Below are 19986 nucleotides of genomic sequence, written 5' to 3'. Positions count from 1 at the left end.
TAAACCTACCTAAGGAGACAAAAGACCTGTATGCAGAAAATTATAAGACACTGATGATCTTCAAGAAATTCATGGAAAAGACTCTGACAAGTACAGGTTTCTGGTAACTGACTGTACTGCTGAACTGAATGAATAAGCATTTTCAGAACTCTGATGAAAAACTGATGAACTCATAAAAGTGCTAACAAAAGATCAAGATGAAAAAAAAAAAACAACAATTAATTACATGGGACTGAGTGAACTGATGAGGATGAGTATAATTTTTGTGACTTTCTGTCTGAATTAAAAAAAAAAAAAAAATCCCACAAGGACTCAGAGGCAGGGAATATACAAATCAATTTTCACTGCAAAGTAAAGGAGCTGTTACAGTGGAGGATTACTGGACTGAATGGCAATATTATGACATAGTATGAGTGTGTTTCATGTTTGGTAATTGCAATCATTGTTGCTTTTGTTGTGGTCATCCATGTACAATGCTTGGTGTCAGTCTATTTATCTCTTGTAAAAATAAAATACAGTGTGTGTGTGTGTGGAAAAAAAAAAAAAAAAAAAGAGGGATGACAACGTTATCTGCAAACTTTATCTATAACTAATTTTTTTTAAATTTTGCTGTTTTGTAACTCATTTTTGAAAAATTCTGTTTCTATGTTGAAAAAAAAAAAAAAAAGACACTGATGAAAGAAAGAAGATGCAAATAGATGGAGAGATATACCATGTTCTTGGATTGGAAGAATCAACAATGTGAAAATGACTCTACTACTCAAAGCAATCTACAGATTCAATGCAATCCCTATCAAACTACCACTGGCATTCTTCACAGAACTAGAACAAAAAATTTCACAATTTGTATGGAAACACAAAAGACCCCGAATAGCCAAAGCAATCTTGAGAAAGAAAAATGGAGCTGGAGGAATCAGGCTCCCGGACTTCAGACTATACTACAAGGCTACAGTAATCAAGACGGTATGGTACTGCCACAAAAACAGAAATACAGATCAATGGAACAGTATAGAAAGCCCAGAGATAAACCCATGCACATATGGTCACCTTATCTTTGATAAAGGAGGCAAGAATATACAGTGGAGAAAAGACAGCCTCTTCAATAAGTGGTGCTGGGGAAACTGGACAGCTATATGTAAAAGAATGAAATTAGAACACTCCCTAACACCAACACAAAATTAAACTCAAAATGGGTTACAGACCTAAATGTAAGGCCAGACACTTTCAAACTCTTAGAGGAAAACATAGGCAGAACATCCTATGACATAAATCACAGCAAGATCCTTTTTGACCCACCTCCTAGAGAAAGGGAAATAAAAACAAAAGTAAACAAATGGGACCTAATGAAACTTAAAAGCTTTTGCACAGCAAAGGAAACCATAAACAAGATGAAAAGACAACCCTCAGAATGGGAGAAAATATTTGCAAATGAAGCAACTGACAAAGGATTAAATCTTCAAAATTTACAAGCAGGTCATGCAGCTCAATATCAAAAAAACAAACAACCCAATCCAAAAATGGGCAGAGGACTTAAATAGACATTTCTCCAAAGAAGATATACAGATTGCCAAAAAATACATGAAAGAATGCTCAACATCATTAATCATTAGAGAAATGCATATCAAAACTACAATGAGGGGCTTCCCTGGTGGCGCAGTGGTTGAGAATCTGCCTGCCAATGCAGGGGACGCGGGTTCGAGCCCTGGTCTGGGAAGATCCCACATGCCGCGGAGCAACTAGGCCCGTGAGCCACAATTGCTGAGCCTGCGCGTCTGGAGCCTGTGCTCCGCAACAAGAGAGGCCACGATAGTGAGAGGCCCGCGCACCGCGATGAAGAGTGGCCCCCGCTTGCCGCAACTAGAGAAAGCCCTCGCACAGAAACGAAGACCCAACACAGCCATACATACGTACATACATACATAAAAAGAATGTAAGCAGACAAGAATAGCATTAAAAAAAAAAAACTACAATGAGGTATCACCTCACACCGGTCAGAATGGCCATCATCAAAAAACCAAGAAACAATAAATGCCGGAGAGGGTGCACTGTTGGTGGGAATGTAAATTGATACAGCCACTATGGAGAACAGTATGGAGGTTCCTTAGAAAACTAAAAATAGAACTACCATACAACCCAGCAATCCCACTACTGGGCATATACCCTGAGAAAAACATAATTGAAAAAGAGTCATGTACCAAAATGTTCATTGCAGCTCTATTTACAATTGCCAGGACATGGAAGCCACCTAAGTGTCCATCAACAGATGAATGGATAAAGAAGATGTGGCACATATATTGAATGGAATATTACTCAGCCATAAAAAGAAACGAAATTGAGTTATTTGTAGTGAGGTGGATGGACCTAGAGTTTGTCATACAGAGTGAAGTAAGTCAGAAAGAGAAAAACAAATACCGTATGCTAACACACATATATGGAACATTAAAAAAAAAAAGTTCTGAAGAACCTAGGGGCAAGACAGGAATAAAGACACAGACCTACTAGAGAATGGACTTGAGGATATGGGGAGGGGGAAGGGTAAGATGTGACAAAGTGAGAGAGTGGCATGGACATATATACACTACCCAACGTAAAATAGATAGCTAGTGGGAAGCAACCGCATGGCACAGGGAGATGAGCTCAGTGCTTTGTGACCACCTAGAGGGGTGGGATAAGGAGGGTGGGAGGGAGGGAGATGCAAGAGGGAAGAGATATGGGGACATATGTATATGTATAACTGATTCACTTTGTTTTAAAGTAGAAACTAACACACCATTGTGAAGCAATTATACTCCAATAAAGACGTTAAAAAAATAAAATAAGTTAAAAATAAATTACAAAAAAATAAAACTTTATTTGTGGACATTGAAATTTGAGTTTCCCACAATTTTCATGTGTCATAAAATATTATTCTTCTTTTAATCCACCCCACCCCACCACTGTCACTCGAGAATGTAAAAACCATTCTTAGCTCATGGGTCATATAAAAGCAGGTGGTGGACTAGATTTGACCTATGGGCCATCGTTTCCTGAAATCTGACCTATTATAATATATTCTATCAAAAACTTTTACCTTGAATGCATCAGGCCTTTAACTATGACCTCCAGTTTTGTAGGAAACACCATGAAGAGAGGAATAAACTAAATAACACCATGAAGATGCTACCACACAAATCCAGAAAATGGGATATTCTGTAAGTAGTCTAGTTTCTTTACCAAATGGGGGTCATAAGAAAGGAACTGTGTTAGATGAAAACAGACTTTAGGGACATCCCAGCCACATGTAATTCACGGATCTGGACTGAGTCCTGGCTTAAACAAACTGACCATAAAGGACGTGTTGGGATCATTAAAGCCTGAATATTTGAGACGGAAATTTACTGAAGTAGGAAAGGGAAGACTAGTGACGGCAGAAAGCAGGCTACAGACACTACGTATACTACTACCTCCTACTGGTTAAAAAATTTACTTATTTCTAAGAGCGCAGAAAAAGATGTAAAGGCTATACACTAAGGTGTTAACAATGGTGATCTCTTTTTAATTTTTTAAATTTGTGCTTGCTGTATTTTCTAATTTTCTGTTATGCACCTATACTGCTTCTTATAAAAGGTTCATTTTTAAAGAGAATTAATAAATCTTAAAAAAACAAAGCTCATACTGTATAACACGAATATAGCCAATATTTTACAACTATCAATAGAATATAATCTTTATAAATTATGAATCAGTATATTGTATATGTGTAACTTATATAATATTGTACATCAACTATACTTCAATTAAAAAAAAAGCTCAGGGCTTCCCTGGTGGCGCAGTGGTTGAGAATCTGCCTGCCAATGCAGGGGACACGGGTTCGAGCCCTGGTCTGGGAAGATCCCACATGCCACGGAGCAACTAGGCCCGTGAGCCACAACTACTGAGCCTGCGCGTCTGGAGCCTATGCTCCGCAACAAGAGAGGCCGCGACAGCGAGAGGCCCGCGCACCGCGATGAAGAGTGGCCCCCGCTTGCCACAATTAGAGAAAGCCCTCCCACAGAAACAAAGACCCAACACAGCTATAAATAAGTAAATAAACAAATACTTAAAAAAAAAAAAAGTCTATTAAAAAAAAAAAAAAAGCTCATACAAGCTCACTGTAAAAAATTTAATCACAGAAGGAGACAGGAGAAAATGTGAAAAAAGTTTTACCTCTGCCCCACCTGCACCCTCACGCTCACTAACCAGTTAACATAGTATATATCCTTCTAACTCCTTTCTTTGTTTTCACAAGCATATATATATATACATACATGTATACATAGGCAAAGATCTACTCATTCTTTCTGATGGCTTCAAAGTGTCCATCACGGAAGGATTCACGTATTTCATTTAAGTAATCCTCTACAGACAGCCACTGATCTTGTTTTCCATTTATGGACATTATAAGCAACGATGAACTTAACGTCCTCTGACACACACACATATATAAGTATTCCCACAGGACAGATTCCTGGAAGTGAAATTATTGGGTCAAAGGGCACATACATTTTAAAAGTTTATAGATACTGCCAAAGTGCCCCTTTAAAATGATTTACCAATTTTCATTCCCATCAAACGTGCATGAGAGCCCTTATTTCCCTGACTTCTTACCAAAACTGGGGGTTACCAAATTTTTACTTTATTTTATTTTATTTATTTTTTTGGCCATGCCACGTGGCATGCGGGATCTTAGTTCCCTGACCAGGAATCGAACCCGTGCCCCCTGCAGTGGAAGCGTGGAGTCCTAATCACTGGACCCCCCCCCAGGGACTTCCCACCAAATTTTTAAAATATTTGCAAATCTCACAGATTTGACTTACTAATAAAAGTTGAACATTGTTCACATGTCCATAGGCAGTTTGCATTTCTTCTATAAATTGTTTGCCCGTATTTTCTGGCCAATATCCTATTAGAATATTATCTTTTTTTAATGGACTTATTGATGTGAATACTACTTCTACTATATATTTATTTGTGTGTGTATATCTTTTAAAATTGTTTATGAAACTCTAAGAAGTTTTAAATTTCTATGTGGTCTAAATACGTCAAACTTACTCTTTTTGCTTTTGGGTGTTTTATCTTATGAAGGAAAAGCAAGCTTTTCGTACCCAAGATTATAAAACTTTTCTCCTATATTTTCAGGTTCTCTTACAGTTTTGATTTTTTTTTTAATTAATTAATTAATTTATTTTTGGCTGTGTTGGGTCTTCGTTTCTGTGCGAGGGCTTTCTCCAGTTGCAGCGAGCGGGGGCCACTCTTCATCGCGGTGCGCGGGCCTCTCACTGTCACGGCCTCTCCCGTTGCAGAGCGCAGGCTCCAGACGCGCAGGCTCAGTAGTTGTGGCTCACGGGCCTAGTTGCTCCGCAGCATTTGGGATCTTCCCAGACCAGGGCTCGAACCCGTGTCCCCTGCATTGGCAGGCAGATTCTCAACCACTGCGCCACCAGGGAAGCCCCTACAGTTTTTTTTTTTTTTTTTTTTTAATTTATTTATTTATTTTTGGCTGTGTTTGTTGGGTCTTTGTTTCTGTGCGAGGGCCCTCTCCAGTTGCGGCGAGCGGGGGCCACTCCTCATCGCGGTGCACGGGCCTCCCACTATCGTGGCCCCTCCTATTGCGGAGCACAGGCTCCAGACGCGCAGGCTCAGCAATTGTGGCCCACGGGCCCAGCTGCTCCGCGGCATGTGGGATCCTCCCAGACCGGGGCTCGAACCCGCGTCCCCCGCACCGGCAGGCGGACTCTCAACCACTGCGCCACCAGGGAAGCCCATACAGTTTTGATTTTTATGTTTAGATTTTTAATCTATCAAGAACTGGTGTTTCGGGGCTTCCCTGGTGGTGCATTGGTTAAGAATCCACCTGCCAATGCAGGGGACACGGGTTCGAGCCCTGGTCTGGGAAGATACCACATGCCGCGGAGCAACTAAGTCCATGCACCACAACTACTGAGCCTGCGCTCTAGAGCCCGTGAGCCACAACTACTGAAGCCCGCACGCCTAGAGCCTGTGCTCTGCAATAAGAGAAGCCACCGCAATGAGAAGCCGGCGCAACGCAACAAAGAGTAGCCCCCGCTCGCCACAACTAGAGAAAGCCCGTGCACAGCAACAAAGATCCAACGCAGCCAAAAATAAAATAAATAAATTAAAAAAAAAAAAGAACTGATGTTTCATGTAAGGCAAGAATCTAACTTTACTATTTTCCAAAGTGATAGTCACTTGTCTCCATATCATTTATTGAACATTCTGTTTTCCTCAATGATTTGAAATACCATCTTATCATTTATATACGTTCATATGTAAGTATGATACCTATGTATGTGTTATAAACATACACAGATACATATATACATATACATAAGTATATATAAAATATGTTTCTAGATTCTTTAGCCTGCTGCATGTATCTGCATTTCTCTGTTGCTATGGCAGCCCCAAATTGCTTTACTCGCTTAGCTGTATAGCCTGTTCGATATCTGGTGGGGCAAACTTCATTGTTCTTTTTGAAACTTTTCATGGTTACTATTACAGACTTACTCTGTATGTACAAGGTCCTATTCAAAGAATATTCAATTATCAGGTGACTACAACAAGTAAGATAATCAGTTTCTGTCCAACACCAAAACAAAGTCATCTTCCTTGTTACCTTATAAAGTTCTAGAGCAATGCCAGCAGCCATTTTTCCTCCATAGGACTCTGAGAAAATGTAGAATGGAATCGTCTAGGAAGAAAAGGAATTTACAAAGAATTAATATCCTGAATGCCTTTTAATTCACACGAATCAATTTCAAATTTCTATTGCATGTAATGGCCAGACAAAACAAATCTGCTTTTGCTGATCTTTCCTCCCATATGTGATTACTATGTTTAATTAGAATACTGGCTGCAGGGTCATGTTTTTCCAAGCTAAAACCACCTTTAGTGATGACTGAAACAGAAGCCCACAATCTGATCCTGGGTGCAAAAAGGTTTTCTCTGGAATCAGCTGGACATGTAACTCTCAGGGAAGTTTGCATCTGATGGATGCAGTGCTGCAACTGCTAACCCCCCTCTGAGCTTGCTTACCTGGAATTCTTTGTGGCATTCAAAGAAAGTCTTCAGGAGAACCATCATGTCTAATGCCACCATGGCCAGGTCTTTGGTGTACGCGTCACTCTTGTTCACATAACTGAACCCGGTGCCCACTGGGTTATCCACAAACAGGAGACTGGCCGACTGGAGCTACAAGCCACAGAGGAAAGTCAAATGTTGCAATCAGCCAGCCAGTCATCAACTATGTTTTGATCATCTGATATGAGCTCAACAAAAACCACACATGTGAGGATATCAGTGTGGTTATGATCTGTTACTAAAATGGATTAAAAAAAAATTTGGAACAGGAACATAGACTAGTATAGCAAAGAAAGGCAAAGAAAAGGAGAAACAAGAAGGAAAGATTAACATATACACAGGGATCGAAGCATCTAGGCTGTTACTTTCACACACTACAAATGTCCTGAATGTAATTCATTCGTGCAGGTAGAACCATGCGGTGTCAGTCTGAGCAACGGCTCGAAGCAGTGAGAGGTCGGAATACCACACCTCTGTTTTCTTTAAGATGAATCCAGTTTCCACAGTGGCCTGGCTTTGCTGAACACTACAAGAACAGAATTTATTCTAACACCTTTCCCAAAGAGGCTTAGTGTTATAGAATTTTACATCCCGAAGGATCCCTAGTGATGACACACTACAGCCATGTCCTTTACTGATCAGGACATTAAAGCCCAGAAAAGGCCCAGGACTTGTCCAAGGTCACAAAGTTGGATAGGTGATGGCAGCATCAGGACCAAGGCCAGCACCTCCTCACTTCTTGTTCAGGCTCTCTGCCCCAGTCACATTACCCTATTAGTCGTGGGAGACTTGGGGACAAGCCAGTCGGGTACTCTGCTACTGGAAGTGAGTATGTGGATGTTCCAGGCTGAGGGAACAGCATGTGCAAAGACCCTGAGGCAAGAGTAAGTAAAATGTGCTTAAAGAAGACCAGTATGGAGACAGACAAGAAAATCAAAGGGCTCAGAGGGGATCTTCAGGTGGAGGTGCTCCCGCACTGAGCCTTAGAGGTGAGTATGGTGAGCTAGGTGTGACCGGGTGACCAAAGGAATTAAGTCCAAGCCCAGGAATGGCCCACGCAGAGGCCTCAAGGAAGAGTGCACATGGAGAGAAGCTGGGAGGTGTGGCTAGAGGTAGCAGGAGCCAGTTGATGCCCGGGAATCTGGATCCAATCTTTGGGGAACCGAAAGACGGTAAACTAAGGAGTGACTGCCATTGGAGGGTTTCACTTAAGCACCATGTGGGAAGTGGATTGGGGGTGGGGGGGGGGTGCATTTTGAAAGCACCCATGAGAGGCGATGGAAAAGGGGTGGATGAAGAACATTAACAACACTTGGGTATTAAACATAGAGCTACCATAGGACCCAGCAATTCCCCACCCCCCGCCAAATTGAAAATAGGGGCCCAAACAAATACTTGCACGCTAATGTTCCCTGCATTATTCACAACAGCCAAAAGGTGAAAACAACCTAAGTGTCCATCAACAGACGGGAGAGGAGCAGAGGAGAAGCACAGAGCAGAGGGGGGCCACCAGCTGGGAGCAACAGCCCCACCCTGCCCACTGGGGTGGTGCTGCCCACCAGTGTTTGGCGGCCTGGAGGAAGGGGCCGAGCACGTGGACAGGGGGACTGACCCCAGGCTGGGCGCGGCAAGGATGTGGAGGGAGAAGGATGAGGGAACCAGGGGTGGGGGTTAGGTAAGGAAGTGAAGCTAAGAATGAGGGGGCGGGGGGGAGACAGAGAACTAGAGAGACATCAAAAGGGCAGAGGACAAGGGGTTTGAAGTCCTGAGGAAGACAAGAATCGAAGCAGGAGAGCAGGAGGGGAAAGGACTGCAGGTTGTGGCCAGAAGGTGGGACCCCGGCGTCCCAGATTGCAGGGATGGCCAATATGTGGGTAATGACAAGGTCCAGGGGGTCTGCTAGAGTAGACAGAGGTTGCTGCAGGCAAGTGGAGAGAAAGGTCACCGAGTTGGGAAGGTGACCAGTGTGGGATAAGCTGCCCCAAGAAATGGAAGAGGCTGGCTGGAGAGGAAGCCTGTGGACAAGTACGCAAGGTCCCCCTGGACACAGAGGAAGAGGGAGGGGGGCGGAGTGGGATCGCTCAACTTGTGACGCCACCCAGAATGGGGTAGGGCTGGGTGGGACTCAGCCTGGGGGAGGCCACACGGCAGTGTGAGTTCGAGGCCTTCCTCACTGTACCCAAGTAGTTCTTCGTGGTTTGAGTTCTCTGTCAAGGGGCCCGATTTCCTCAAAGTTCCCAAATCCAGTGCTGGAACCACCTGGACCACCCTGTGAAAGCAAAAAACAACAAACAAAAATAAAGTCAGAGAAAATGTTAGTCAAACCTTCGTCATTACAACCATGACCCCATTCACTATAAACAATTTATGAGTCAGTGATGGCTGGGTCAACCTTACACCCAGGACACAATTGATCCAGTGTCTGCACTAACTGAGCCCCCTGGTAACTGCTCAAGTCTTTCTAAAAAGAAGAAGCAACCAGGCTAAGAGCCCCCAGAGGGAACGTTCCTACCTCTGATTCTCTGAGCTTGAGCCTTGGCCTCACGTGGGGTTTGCTGACTTCAAAACATCTCGTCCAAACCCTCTCCCTTCGAAGATGAGCAGTATGGCCCAGAGAGGGAACGTGGCAATTAGGGGCTCCACCAGGACTGGACCCGGGGCCTTGTGACTCTCCACCACCCTCTCCTCAGTGTCCCTGAGGATTTACAAGGGACCCAGACTGAGGGGCAGTTTGATCAAGATGATCCCCAGGATATAACATAGTAAATGCGAAGTCCCAGGGCAGGAAGCACTCAATACCGTGGGCATCCAAGGCCAGGGGCGAGGCAGGATTCTGAACAGAAGCTCAGTGCTGGGGCCCCAGACTATGAGAGGCAGAGGTTCTATGGGTTCTAAGGGCTAAGAGAGGGGAGGAGGTCCTTCAGGAGATGGTCAGGGGAAAGGATGGTCAGTGCTTTTCTGGACAAAACCTCAGGGGCCATCTGAGCCAACAGGATAGGCCGAGGGCCTTGAATAAAAGGATGTTGTCTCCCTGTGCAAGATGGATAGGAAAGGGAGATACGCAAAGATGGAAGGAAACAGCTCAGGCAAAACAGAAGCCAGGGCAATCTGTACAGGGAAATCTAAAGGAAAAAAAAGACGACATAGTCAGGGCTCAGGGGTAACTAAAGGACCCCAACAGAGAGACTTTATGAAACGAATGTTTTGAACTGACACCAAGCTAACTATTATAAAACTGGGAGGCTATAAATCCCTCTAATTATATGCACTCTGTATCTTAAGATTTCCTAATACAGTGGTAAAAAGCTCACAAGTCAGAGGGAGCTGTTTACTGCAGTGGTATTTATAACAGCAAAAGGATGAAACTCCAATGTCCCGCAGTAGGGAAATGGGTTAGTAAATCATGGCACGTCTATAGGACGGAATGTGACACTGCCATTTAGGATCACAAACTATGATAAACTACGTGGCAACGTTGAAAAATGCATGTAACATGCAATAAATTAAGAGCAATGTCCTCACCGTTGACAGAATGAAAAGACCTATGGAATGGAAGAAAATATTTGCAAATGATACGACCAATAAGGGGTTAATATCCAACATATATGAACAGCTCATATAACTCAACATCAAAAAAACAAACAACCTGATTAAAAAATGGGCAGAAGAACTCAATAGACATTTTTCCAAAGAGGAAATGCAGATGGCCAGCATGAACATGAAAAGATGCTCAACACTGCTAATCATCAGGGAAATGCAAATCAAAACCATAATGAGATATCACCTCACACCTGTCAGAATGGCTATCATCAAAAAGAACACAAATAACAAATGTTGGTGAGGATGTGGAGAAAAGGGAATCCTTGTAACACTGTTGGTGGGAATGTAAATTGGTGCAGCCACTGTGGAAAACAGTATGGAGGTTTCTCAAAAAACTAAAAATAGAACTACCACATGATCCAGTGATTCCACTCCTGAGTATATATTTGAAAAAAACAAAAACACTAATTTGAAAAAATACATGCACCCTAATGTTCATAGAAGCGTTATTTACAATAGCCAAGATATGGGAAGCAACCTAAGTGCCCATCAACAGATGAATGGATAAAGAAGATGTGGTGTATATATGTACAATGGACTACTACTCAGCCATAAAAAAGAATGAAATTTTGCCAACTGCAGCAACATGATTGGACTTGGAGGATATTATGCTAAGTGAAATAAGTCAGACAGAGAAAGACAAATACTGTATGATGTCACTTATATGGAAAATCTAAAAAATACAACAAACTAGTGGCTGTAATAAAAAAGCAGCAGACTCACAGATATAGAGAACAAACTAGTGGTTACCAGCGGGGAGAGGGGAGGGGGGAATGTAAAGGAAGGGGATTAAGAGGTACAAACCACTATGTATAAACTAAACTACAAGGATATATTGTACAACACAGGGAATATAGCCAATATTTATAGAACTATAAATGGAGTAGAACCCTTAAAAATTGTGAATCACTATACTGTATACCTGTAACATATAATACTGTACACCAACTATTCTTCAATTTAAAAAAAAAGCAAAGCAAAAAAACAAAAACGAAAACAAAATAAAATAAAATAAAAGCAAGGGTCCTTGAGTGAAAGCTGGGCCCCTTTTTCCTAGTGGACTTACTGGGCTGGGATAGGACCAAAGTGAAAGGAGAGAAGCTGGAATCCTAGAGGTATGGTCTTCGTGGGAGAAATCCCATTCTCCTGTTCTGTTCTACTTGATAACATACCACTGGAAAATCTCTTCATCTAGAACTCTGGGATGGGGTACTGTCATGGCCCGGGACTATGCAGTGACTCTGAAATATGGCAAGTGTGTCAAAGGACAAACTAAAACGCTGAAATGGCTTGAAAGTGTACCTAAAGTAGCACACTACATCACTCAGAGCTACCTCACTCAGATGACGTGACCTTGATTCCCAAAGACCTGTCCAGAGAAGTCAGTGCACGGATTCTCAGTAGGCTGCTAAGACAGATCTCCTTTTAACCTGAATTAATTATTTCTTCCTTAATCATACGCTTTTCCTCTTCCCCTGGGCCTCTGAGGAGATGAAGAGCAGGCCAGCTGGCCAGCTGATAACCATCAAATAGCATCTCAGATCACAGAAACCAAAGGTCACAAACTGCACGGTCTTGAGGGGCCAGAAGTGCACCACACGGAGCAAAGAGGGCAGGTGGGTCCCCTCCTCCAGAAGCTCCTGCCTGTGTGCAAGAGGGCCCCCACCGCTCAGCTCCGGGATAGCAAGTTCAGGCCCCAAGTAATCACATCTCCTGGTTTTTGGAAAAAGGAAGGAAACGTCTTGATTTGTAAATGTTGGTAACTCATTCAAATAAAACAACTGCCCTATTCTGCAATCAACCAGAAGGAAGGTTTGTAGTTTCTGAAATTCAGTGGTTTTCAAATTGTGTTCCTGGAAGCCCAAAAAGTACCTGAGGGGTAGCATGTGACAAAGGGGAGGCTGAATGGGTGGGACTTGGCACTCCGCCCCAACCTCGGCCCCAGCACTTCTTTCTTCTGCTTTGGCTGGTCTGCAAGCTTTCACTTGGGAGTGGAAAAAGTTCTGCTGATTAATAAAAAGTTTGAAAAGCGCTGAAATCCCGCAGATTAGAAAACCAAAGCCCAGAGAAGGGAAGTGTTTTGCCACAGCTGTAAGTGGCAGGAAGGCAGAACTGGGCTTGTCCACTGCACGGCTCTCCCTGACAGCCCTGCCACAGCTTCATCTCCAGCCGCCCGGGATGCACAAAAGCTCCCTGGGCCACACAGACAGGTTCTTCTTCTGAGACATTTTCCTATCTGCACTCTCGGGCTGAGCCTCACCCCAGCCTTCAAAGAAAATACTTGCGATAATCCCAAGAGAGAAAGGCCCCTCCCTGCAAACTGCTCTTCTTCACTATCTCATCAGGAAGCCTGTAGCCACTGGTCTGGAAGGCAAAGCTGGGGGCACTGGGAGGCTGCTTATGAATAATGACATTTTTGGAGGAAGTGACATTTACATCCCATGGGGGTGAGTATCAGGGTGCCTTATTTACTGGTGAGCAACCTGGCGCCCCAGCTGGGCCATGCCTACAGTTTCCAGAAGGTGAAGCAAGACCTGCGTTCCTCAACCCCTCCCTAGATCTTGGTCTTCCAGGTGGGTGTGGGCCACCTTTGGACAGACATTTCAGGAATGAAAGGAAGGATCCTTTGCCTGCCCTCAAATAATTTTCAACCAGTTTCCTGTCTTCAATCCTACCACTAGAGCTCAAGATTAAAATGCAAACACTCTTTAGGGAGAAGGATAGGGCCCAACACTTAATGCTAAGATACAAAAGGCTGAGTTCTTTCAAAATATCAGTTTTTCTAGGGGCAAGGAATTCAGGTCTAGGAAAGGACTGGGAGGGGAGGGAGAGGAAGGGCTGGTCAGGGTACCTCAGTCTTTGCTTTGGAACCTTCCAGAAACACCTTCTGTCAGCATATTGTCAAATGTGTCTTCAGGAGCTTCCAGTAAGGGTTCCTACCGTTGCCTGTGCTAGGCTCAACAGAAAAAGACCCCCGTAAAAGGCTAGAACCTCTCACTCTCTGATTTGGCTTCCTTGTCTGTACCATCGCCTTTGCCTGCCTCAGAAGGACGCTGAATCCCCAAGCCTAGGAGAGCCCCAGCCGGCTGCTGGACCACATCAGTTCTTCACTGCTGAGCTGTGAGCCTTTAAGGGCAAGCAAGGTGGTAAGTGGAGGAAACCTGGCCTCAACCTCAGGCCAGGCAGTGAAACCAATTTTACCTGAAGCCACATGACCAGGGGCAGTTCTGAGAAGTTCTTGCTGGGGCTGGTGGCATAATAGAGCCACCAGAACATGTGGGCGTCCTTCCGGACAGTCACATAATCCCATACTTCCTTGCCCTCTTTTGTGGGCCAGCTGATGGCAGCTCCTGAAACAGAAGCACAATTCGATTTTCCGGAAGAATGTCTGTGTCCAGTTAAATTCCCAGCCCAGGAGACATGGCTGGGCTACGCTAGTGATTATTTGGTTTATATTTCAGACAATTTATTTACTCCAATATATTATGGAGATAAGGAAAAAAAACCCCCAAAAACTCAGTTATGAAAAAACATACCAAACTTAATAGTGGCACAGGGGGCTGGAGGCTTTCACGTTTTCACCTACACCCTCTGTAATGTTTGGATTTTTAACAGCAAGCATAAAACGTGTTTATAATTCTGTTTAAAAGAGAGAGAGATTTACACTTGGGGGAAAAAAGAAAAAATCTCAAAATGCAGCATGCTGATTTTTGTTCCTCATTTAATATACGATTAAAGAAGCATCACAAGTTAGTGGGGCAAGATTACTCACTATATTACTCTGGGGCAACTGTTAGATTTTTGAAGAAAAAAAATAGAGATGTAGGTTCTTTCTTAACACTATAAACCAAAATAAATTCCAAGTGGATCAGATATTTCAATTTTAAAATTTAGATGTGAAAAACAATATGAAAATAGAGTTGAATGTCTTTTTGACTGCTGGATGGGGAAATGATTAAAGCATACCCTAGAGACTATAAAACAAAATATCAAGAGTTGAGGACAGAAACTTGTTACATTTCTGTACAACAAAAATAAAAGGCAAAACAACAAAGAGGGCTTCCCTGGTGGCGCAGTGGTTGAGAATCTGCCTGCTAATGCAGGGAACACGGGTTCGAGCCCTGGTCTGGGAGGATCCCACATGCCGCGGAGCGGCTGGGCCCGTGAGCCACAATTGCTGAGCCTGCGCGTCTGGAGCCTGTGCTCCGCAACAAGAGAGGCCGCGATAGTGAGAGGCCCGCGCACAGCGATGAAGAGTGGCCCCCACTTCCCACAACTAGTGAAAGCCCTCGCACAGAAACGAAGACCCAACATAGCCATAAATTAAAAATAAATAAAAATTTAAAAAAAAATAAAAGTTTAAAAAAAAAAAAAAAACAAAGAAAGATCGGCAACAAATATGAAAAAGGGTATTTCCTTAATCGTTAGACCAACTAAAAAATGCAAGAGCCTTGCAACAATCAAGATAGTTGTACAATACCTAGCACTTACTAGGCGTTCAATAAATAACAGTAATTATAACAACAACAAAAAAAGTAAGATCCTAATAATTAAATGGATAAACGTCACGAGAAAATAATTTATGAAAAGGGAAATACGAATGTCATAAATACGTGAAAGAATGTTTAACATCACTAATATTCAAAGATATGAAAATTAAAGCAATAATGAGGTCACTAAAACAACCTTTGCTTATTTGACAGATGGCAGGGGCTCAACCTCCACAATGAGACAGGAGACCAGCCCTCAGCACTGTTGGCAAAAGTGCACACTGGGAAGGCAGTTTGGCAGAAAATTTATAAAAGCCATATATATATTCGTTAATCCCGCAACTCCAATTTTCTTCCAATTTAGAGTTAACCAAAGTTAACTTTTCTAGCATCTGCAAAATGTGTATAAGAGTAGGTTGAACACATTTTCTATGTCACCTTTGCTAAAGTAACAACTTTCAAGTTACAGTATCTTTTTTTCTCCAATACTACTCTGTGGGTAAAGAAGGCTAATGTTGAAAGGTGATGAGAGAGTGATCCTTGGTGACTGGAGTTGTCCGCCTCTACGTCCTCCTTTTTTGAACTTCATTGCCCCTGTGGCAAGTGAAAAAACAAAAACTGGTCCCCAAAATAAGAGGAGTATATGAGGAGACAATGCTGTTTTGAAACTTGTTAAGGATGAAGATTAAGACAAGCAGAAAGTGGTCTGATGAGCAAAGCAGAAAGGCTATAATGTTTATTATAGACGTGGCTATAAGATTCTACATTCAAGTAACACAAGATTACAGTCTCCTTAAAAATGATAGATAAGGCTTGGTCCGTTTTGACCTAACCCCTGGCACTCCTCCTCCTCCCTTTCCTGCCCGTGACCACTGTTAAAATCTGGGGGGGGGGGGGGGGCAGGGCTTCCCTCGTGGCGCAGTGGTTAAGAATCCGCCTGCCAACGCAGGGGACACGGGTTCGAGCCCTGGTCCGGGAAGATCCCACATGCCGCGGAGTAACTGGGCCCGTGAGCCACAACTGCTGAGCTTGCCCTCTAGAGCCCGCGTTCCACAACTACTGAAGCCCGCGCGCCTGGAGCCCGTGCTCCACAACAGGAGAAGCCACTGCAATGAGAAGCCCGCGCACCGCAACGAAGAGTAGCCCCCGCTCGCCGCAACTAGAGAAAGCCCGCGCGCAGCAACAAAGACCCAACACAGCCAAAAATAAATAATAATAAAATAAAATAAATTTATATTAAAAAAAAAATCTGGGGGGCAACCTATTCGACATTTCCCAGACACAAGCCGAAGGGTCATATCCCCATTTTACAAAAGGGAAAACAAGTTAAGCAACTTGCCTAAGATCACAAGGCAAGTTTGTGGCCAGTTCGAATTCTCAGTTCTTGATTCACACCAGGGCTCATTTTGCTTAAAGAAAAGACTGAAAATCAATTTGCAAGTCATCCCATTAAACACGAATTTGTTTTTGCCAAAAAGGACTGCGGTGAGGGGACATATTATCTTGCCTGTTCTGATCAGGTAGAGGGAGAAAGGCTTACTCTCAATTAAACGTCCCATTCGTGGTAGGATTTTTCAGAGTCTTTTGGTACCGTGTGTTTCAGCTCAAAATAAAAAAACTTTATAATCTCATTTAGCAGCCAATCACGGCAGGAAAAGGGAGGTGGCCTTAAGATCGTGGAAACCTCATTGATCAGCAGCTTCTCCAAATCTTACATTTTGCAAAACTGCTTCTACCTACGCGCAGGGAAGAAACAGGGCAGCAGACCACCCAGAGCCAGAATAAAGTAGAAAAAGAACTTTGAATCAGGAAAAAAAAAAAAAATAGAGTAAGGCTCAAAAGCGAAATAATTACGCAAGGTAGAAACAGGGGAAAAGGAATATGCTTTAAAAAGCACAAACCCACTAACAGATTCTCATCCCTAAAGAAGAGAAGGAGGCACCGGCCGCTGAAGCACCTTTTGCCCGAACCTACCCGTGCTCAGGCCCAGGAGCAGCAGCAGCAGCGGCAGAGAACAACTCCGCGACGCCAGCTCCATGATGAATACCGCGCGGCAGCATCATCTACGGGCTGCACCCCGCGCCTCACCACGTGACGGTGGGGGGGGCTAGGCGAGGCCCAGCCGGGACGGGGGCGGGGCCTGACCTGGGCGGTCAGGGGCGGGGCCTGGGCGGTGGGGCGGGGTGGGCGGGGCTTGGGAGGGTGGAGCGGCTAGCGACGTCTCGCGCGCTCTCTGCCCAACCCGCCCACTAGGTTTCCTGCAACGGCGTTCGGGGTGTTGCTTTTGCCCCACTAGGTGGTTCTTTGCCGTTTTGGGGACAAGCAGAAAGGAAGAGGCGTTTAATGCATTGATTTGACTTGAGTTGTGCGACAGAACTGAGACGCTACAGAGAAATAACTACGAGGACCGTCCTTCCTGCCCCGCCCATCTCTTCCTTCCTCAACAAAAGACCTGGCATTTCAAACTGCTGCATCTGCCCCAAATCAGATTAAACCTGGCCAGCTTAACCTGGAAACTGGGGGATTCCATTTTCATAGATTTGTTCTTAAAATTATTTTTCTTATAAAATTACGAATATAATGGACATTTTGGAAATTTGGGGGAAAAAATTAGATACTGCATAAACATTGTTGGCATTTGGGATTTTTTTTCTTCTAGTCTTTTACGTCGTCTTTTTAAATACGATAATAAAATTTTTTATTCTGTTTTTTTTCTCGATAATTTGTCATTGGCATAATTCTGTGTTGTTAATGATAGGGATTGAGTAGGCTAATCAAATAGTTAGCTTAGAAACCCCATTAGGGGATTGTTGATAGGGAACTTTGGGAGACCGCAGTAAGATTAATGATCACTCAAGAAAGTAATGGGAAAATCCTGAAAAAATGTGGGCTTGCTTGACTCATAAAGCAGAACAAGTGGCTTAGCATCAAAGCCAGATAGGCTTGCTTAACAAGAAAATAAAGCTAGCTTGATTAGCAACAAAATCATGCAACAGAAGCATGAGACATGCCCCAAAACAATACAACAATGGTGGCATGAGACCTATATCCTGCCCAGTGGTGTCATCAAGTTAATGACAACCGGCACATGTTCTGTGCACACAAAAAAAATCATTTATGGAAAGGTGACATATCAAAGTGAAAGGTCCTCATTGTACTGAGACCTGAAATAATTTTTCCGAAGTGCCATGACAGTCCTGGCCTGACCATGTAGGGACAAAAAACCCAATCTGGAGGAGGAACTGATGAGGAAAGCGTGACATCTACGCAAGAAAGACAAAGAAGGTCTTCTCCCCCTCCTCTCTCTTCCTCTGATTATAAAAATGTAACCCACTAAGTACTCGGGGCATCGCAACGCTTGCCTGACTGCTTGTTAAGCCTCGCAAGCGTCCTATTCTAATAAATCACTTCTTATCTATCAGTTTGCCTCTCGCTGAATTCTTTCTACGCTGAGACATAAAGGACCGAGCCCCCTAAATGACACCTAACCTTTTTGTTAACATGACAACAGTCATTTTAAAGAGGCAATTAGAGGTTTGGGAAGGGGAAGGGAGGAAAAAGGATGGGAGAGGTGTTTTCTTGTGTGTGTGTGTGTGTGTGTGTGTGTGTCTAAATGTCATTTTAGGGTGTACAGAATAACTCACCTCAGAGCTAGGAAACAAGACTGTGCAGGGCGGTATGAGGGTCAGGTTACTTCTAGATATTCTGCTTCAAAGGTGCATATGACAAAACAGAAAAATGAAGTACATGTGACAGCTCTCTTTCCTGTTCCCTTCTCTAACCCTATGCAACCAGGTTCTCGTAAACTTTAGCATGGGATGCTCCAGAATGAGTAAAATCCCATAATGCTGGTGTTGGGGATGAGCCTCTGGAGAAACATTTGAAAGATACTGTTTATATAAAAGTTACACCGTTAGTCAAACAGAAGTAATGATGTAACAAAGATTGTCCTAAACTTTTCCTATCTAAACATTCAAAGTTGCTCTGTGTCACCAGAGCCTCAAATACACTTAAACTCTTCCATAATTAGACTCTATGGCTTCACTTTTTCACAGAAAAATAGCACTATGATAAATATCTATATTTTGCATATGGTATTTTTCATATTTGGGGTTATTTCTCTAAGATAAAATAGAAGTGGTACTATTGCATTAAAGGCTGCAACCGTTATTCTGCAAGTCAGCCCTCCCTCACTATTGGCTGGTTCCATATCTGTGGATTCCACATCCGTGGATTCAACCAACAGGAGATCAAAAATATTTGGAAAAAATTCTAGAAAGTTCCTAAAAGCAAAACTTGAATTTACTGCATGCAGGCAACTATTTACATAGCATTAACATTGTACAGGCATACCTTGGAGATACTGCAGGTTTGATTCCAGACCACCACAATAGAGTCACACAGATGTTTTTGTTTCCCAGTGCATGTAAAAGTTATGTCTACAAGGTACTGTAGTCTATTAAGTGTGCAATAGCATTATGCCTTAAAAAATGTACATGCCTTAATTAAAAAATATTTTATTGCTAAAAAAAATACTGACCATCATCTGAGCCTTCAGCAAGTCATACTCTTTTTGTAATAGTAACACCAAAGATCACAGATCACAAATCACCGTAACAAATATAATAATAATGAAAGTTTGAAATATTGGCAAATTGTGAAGTATCACCAAAATGTGACACAAGATACAAAGTGAGCAAATGTTATTGGAAAAATGGCAGCAGTAGACTTCCTTGAAACAGTGTTGCCACAAACCTTCAATTTGTGAAAAATGCAA

General features: G+C 43.1%; 1 protein-coding gene across 1 annotated transcript in view; it reads right to left on the bottom strand.

Annotated features, from left to right (window-relative positions):
- SCPEP1 (serine carboxypeptidase 1) overlaps nt 1-17315 on the bottom strand; it is a 39299-nt gene extending 21984 nt beyond the window's left edge. Inside the window, exons 1-5 of the mRNA XM_082440064.1 lie at nt 17184-17315; nt 13921-14069; nt 9299-9388; nt 7075-7230; nt 6656-6730 (exon numbers count right to left, since the gene is read on the bottom strand). Of these exons, the coding sequence (XP_082296190.1) occupies nt 6656-6730; nt 7075-7230; nt 9299-9388; nt 13921-14069; nt 17184-17247 (534 nt within the window). The 5' untranslated portion in view covers nt 17248-17315. The remainder of the gene's footprint in view (nt 1-6655; nt 6731-7074; nt 7231-9298; nt 9389-13920; nt 14070-17183) is intronic.
- Nucleotides 17316-19986: the final 2671 nt, after the last annotated feature.

The sequence above is a fragment of the Balaenoptera physalus genome, assembly GCF_965194825.1.
Source record: "Balaenoptera physalus genome assembly, chromosome: 20".
Classification (NCBI taxonomy): Eukaryota; Metazoa; Chordata; class Mammalia; order Artiodactyla; family Balaenopteridae; genus Balaenoptera; species Balaenoptera physalus.
Note: the sequence above shows the minus strand (reverse complement) of the source record. Positions and strands in the feature narration are given on the sequence as shown.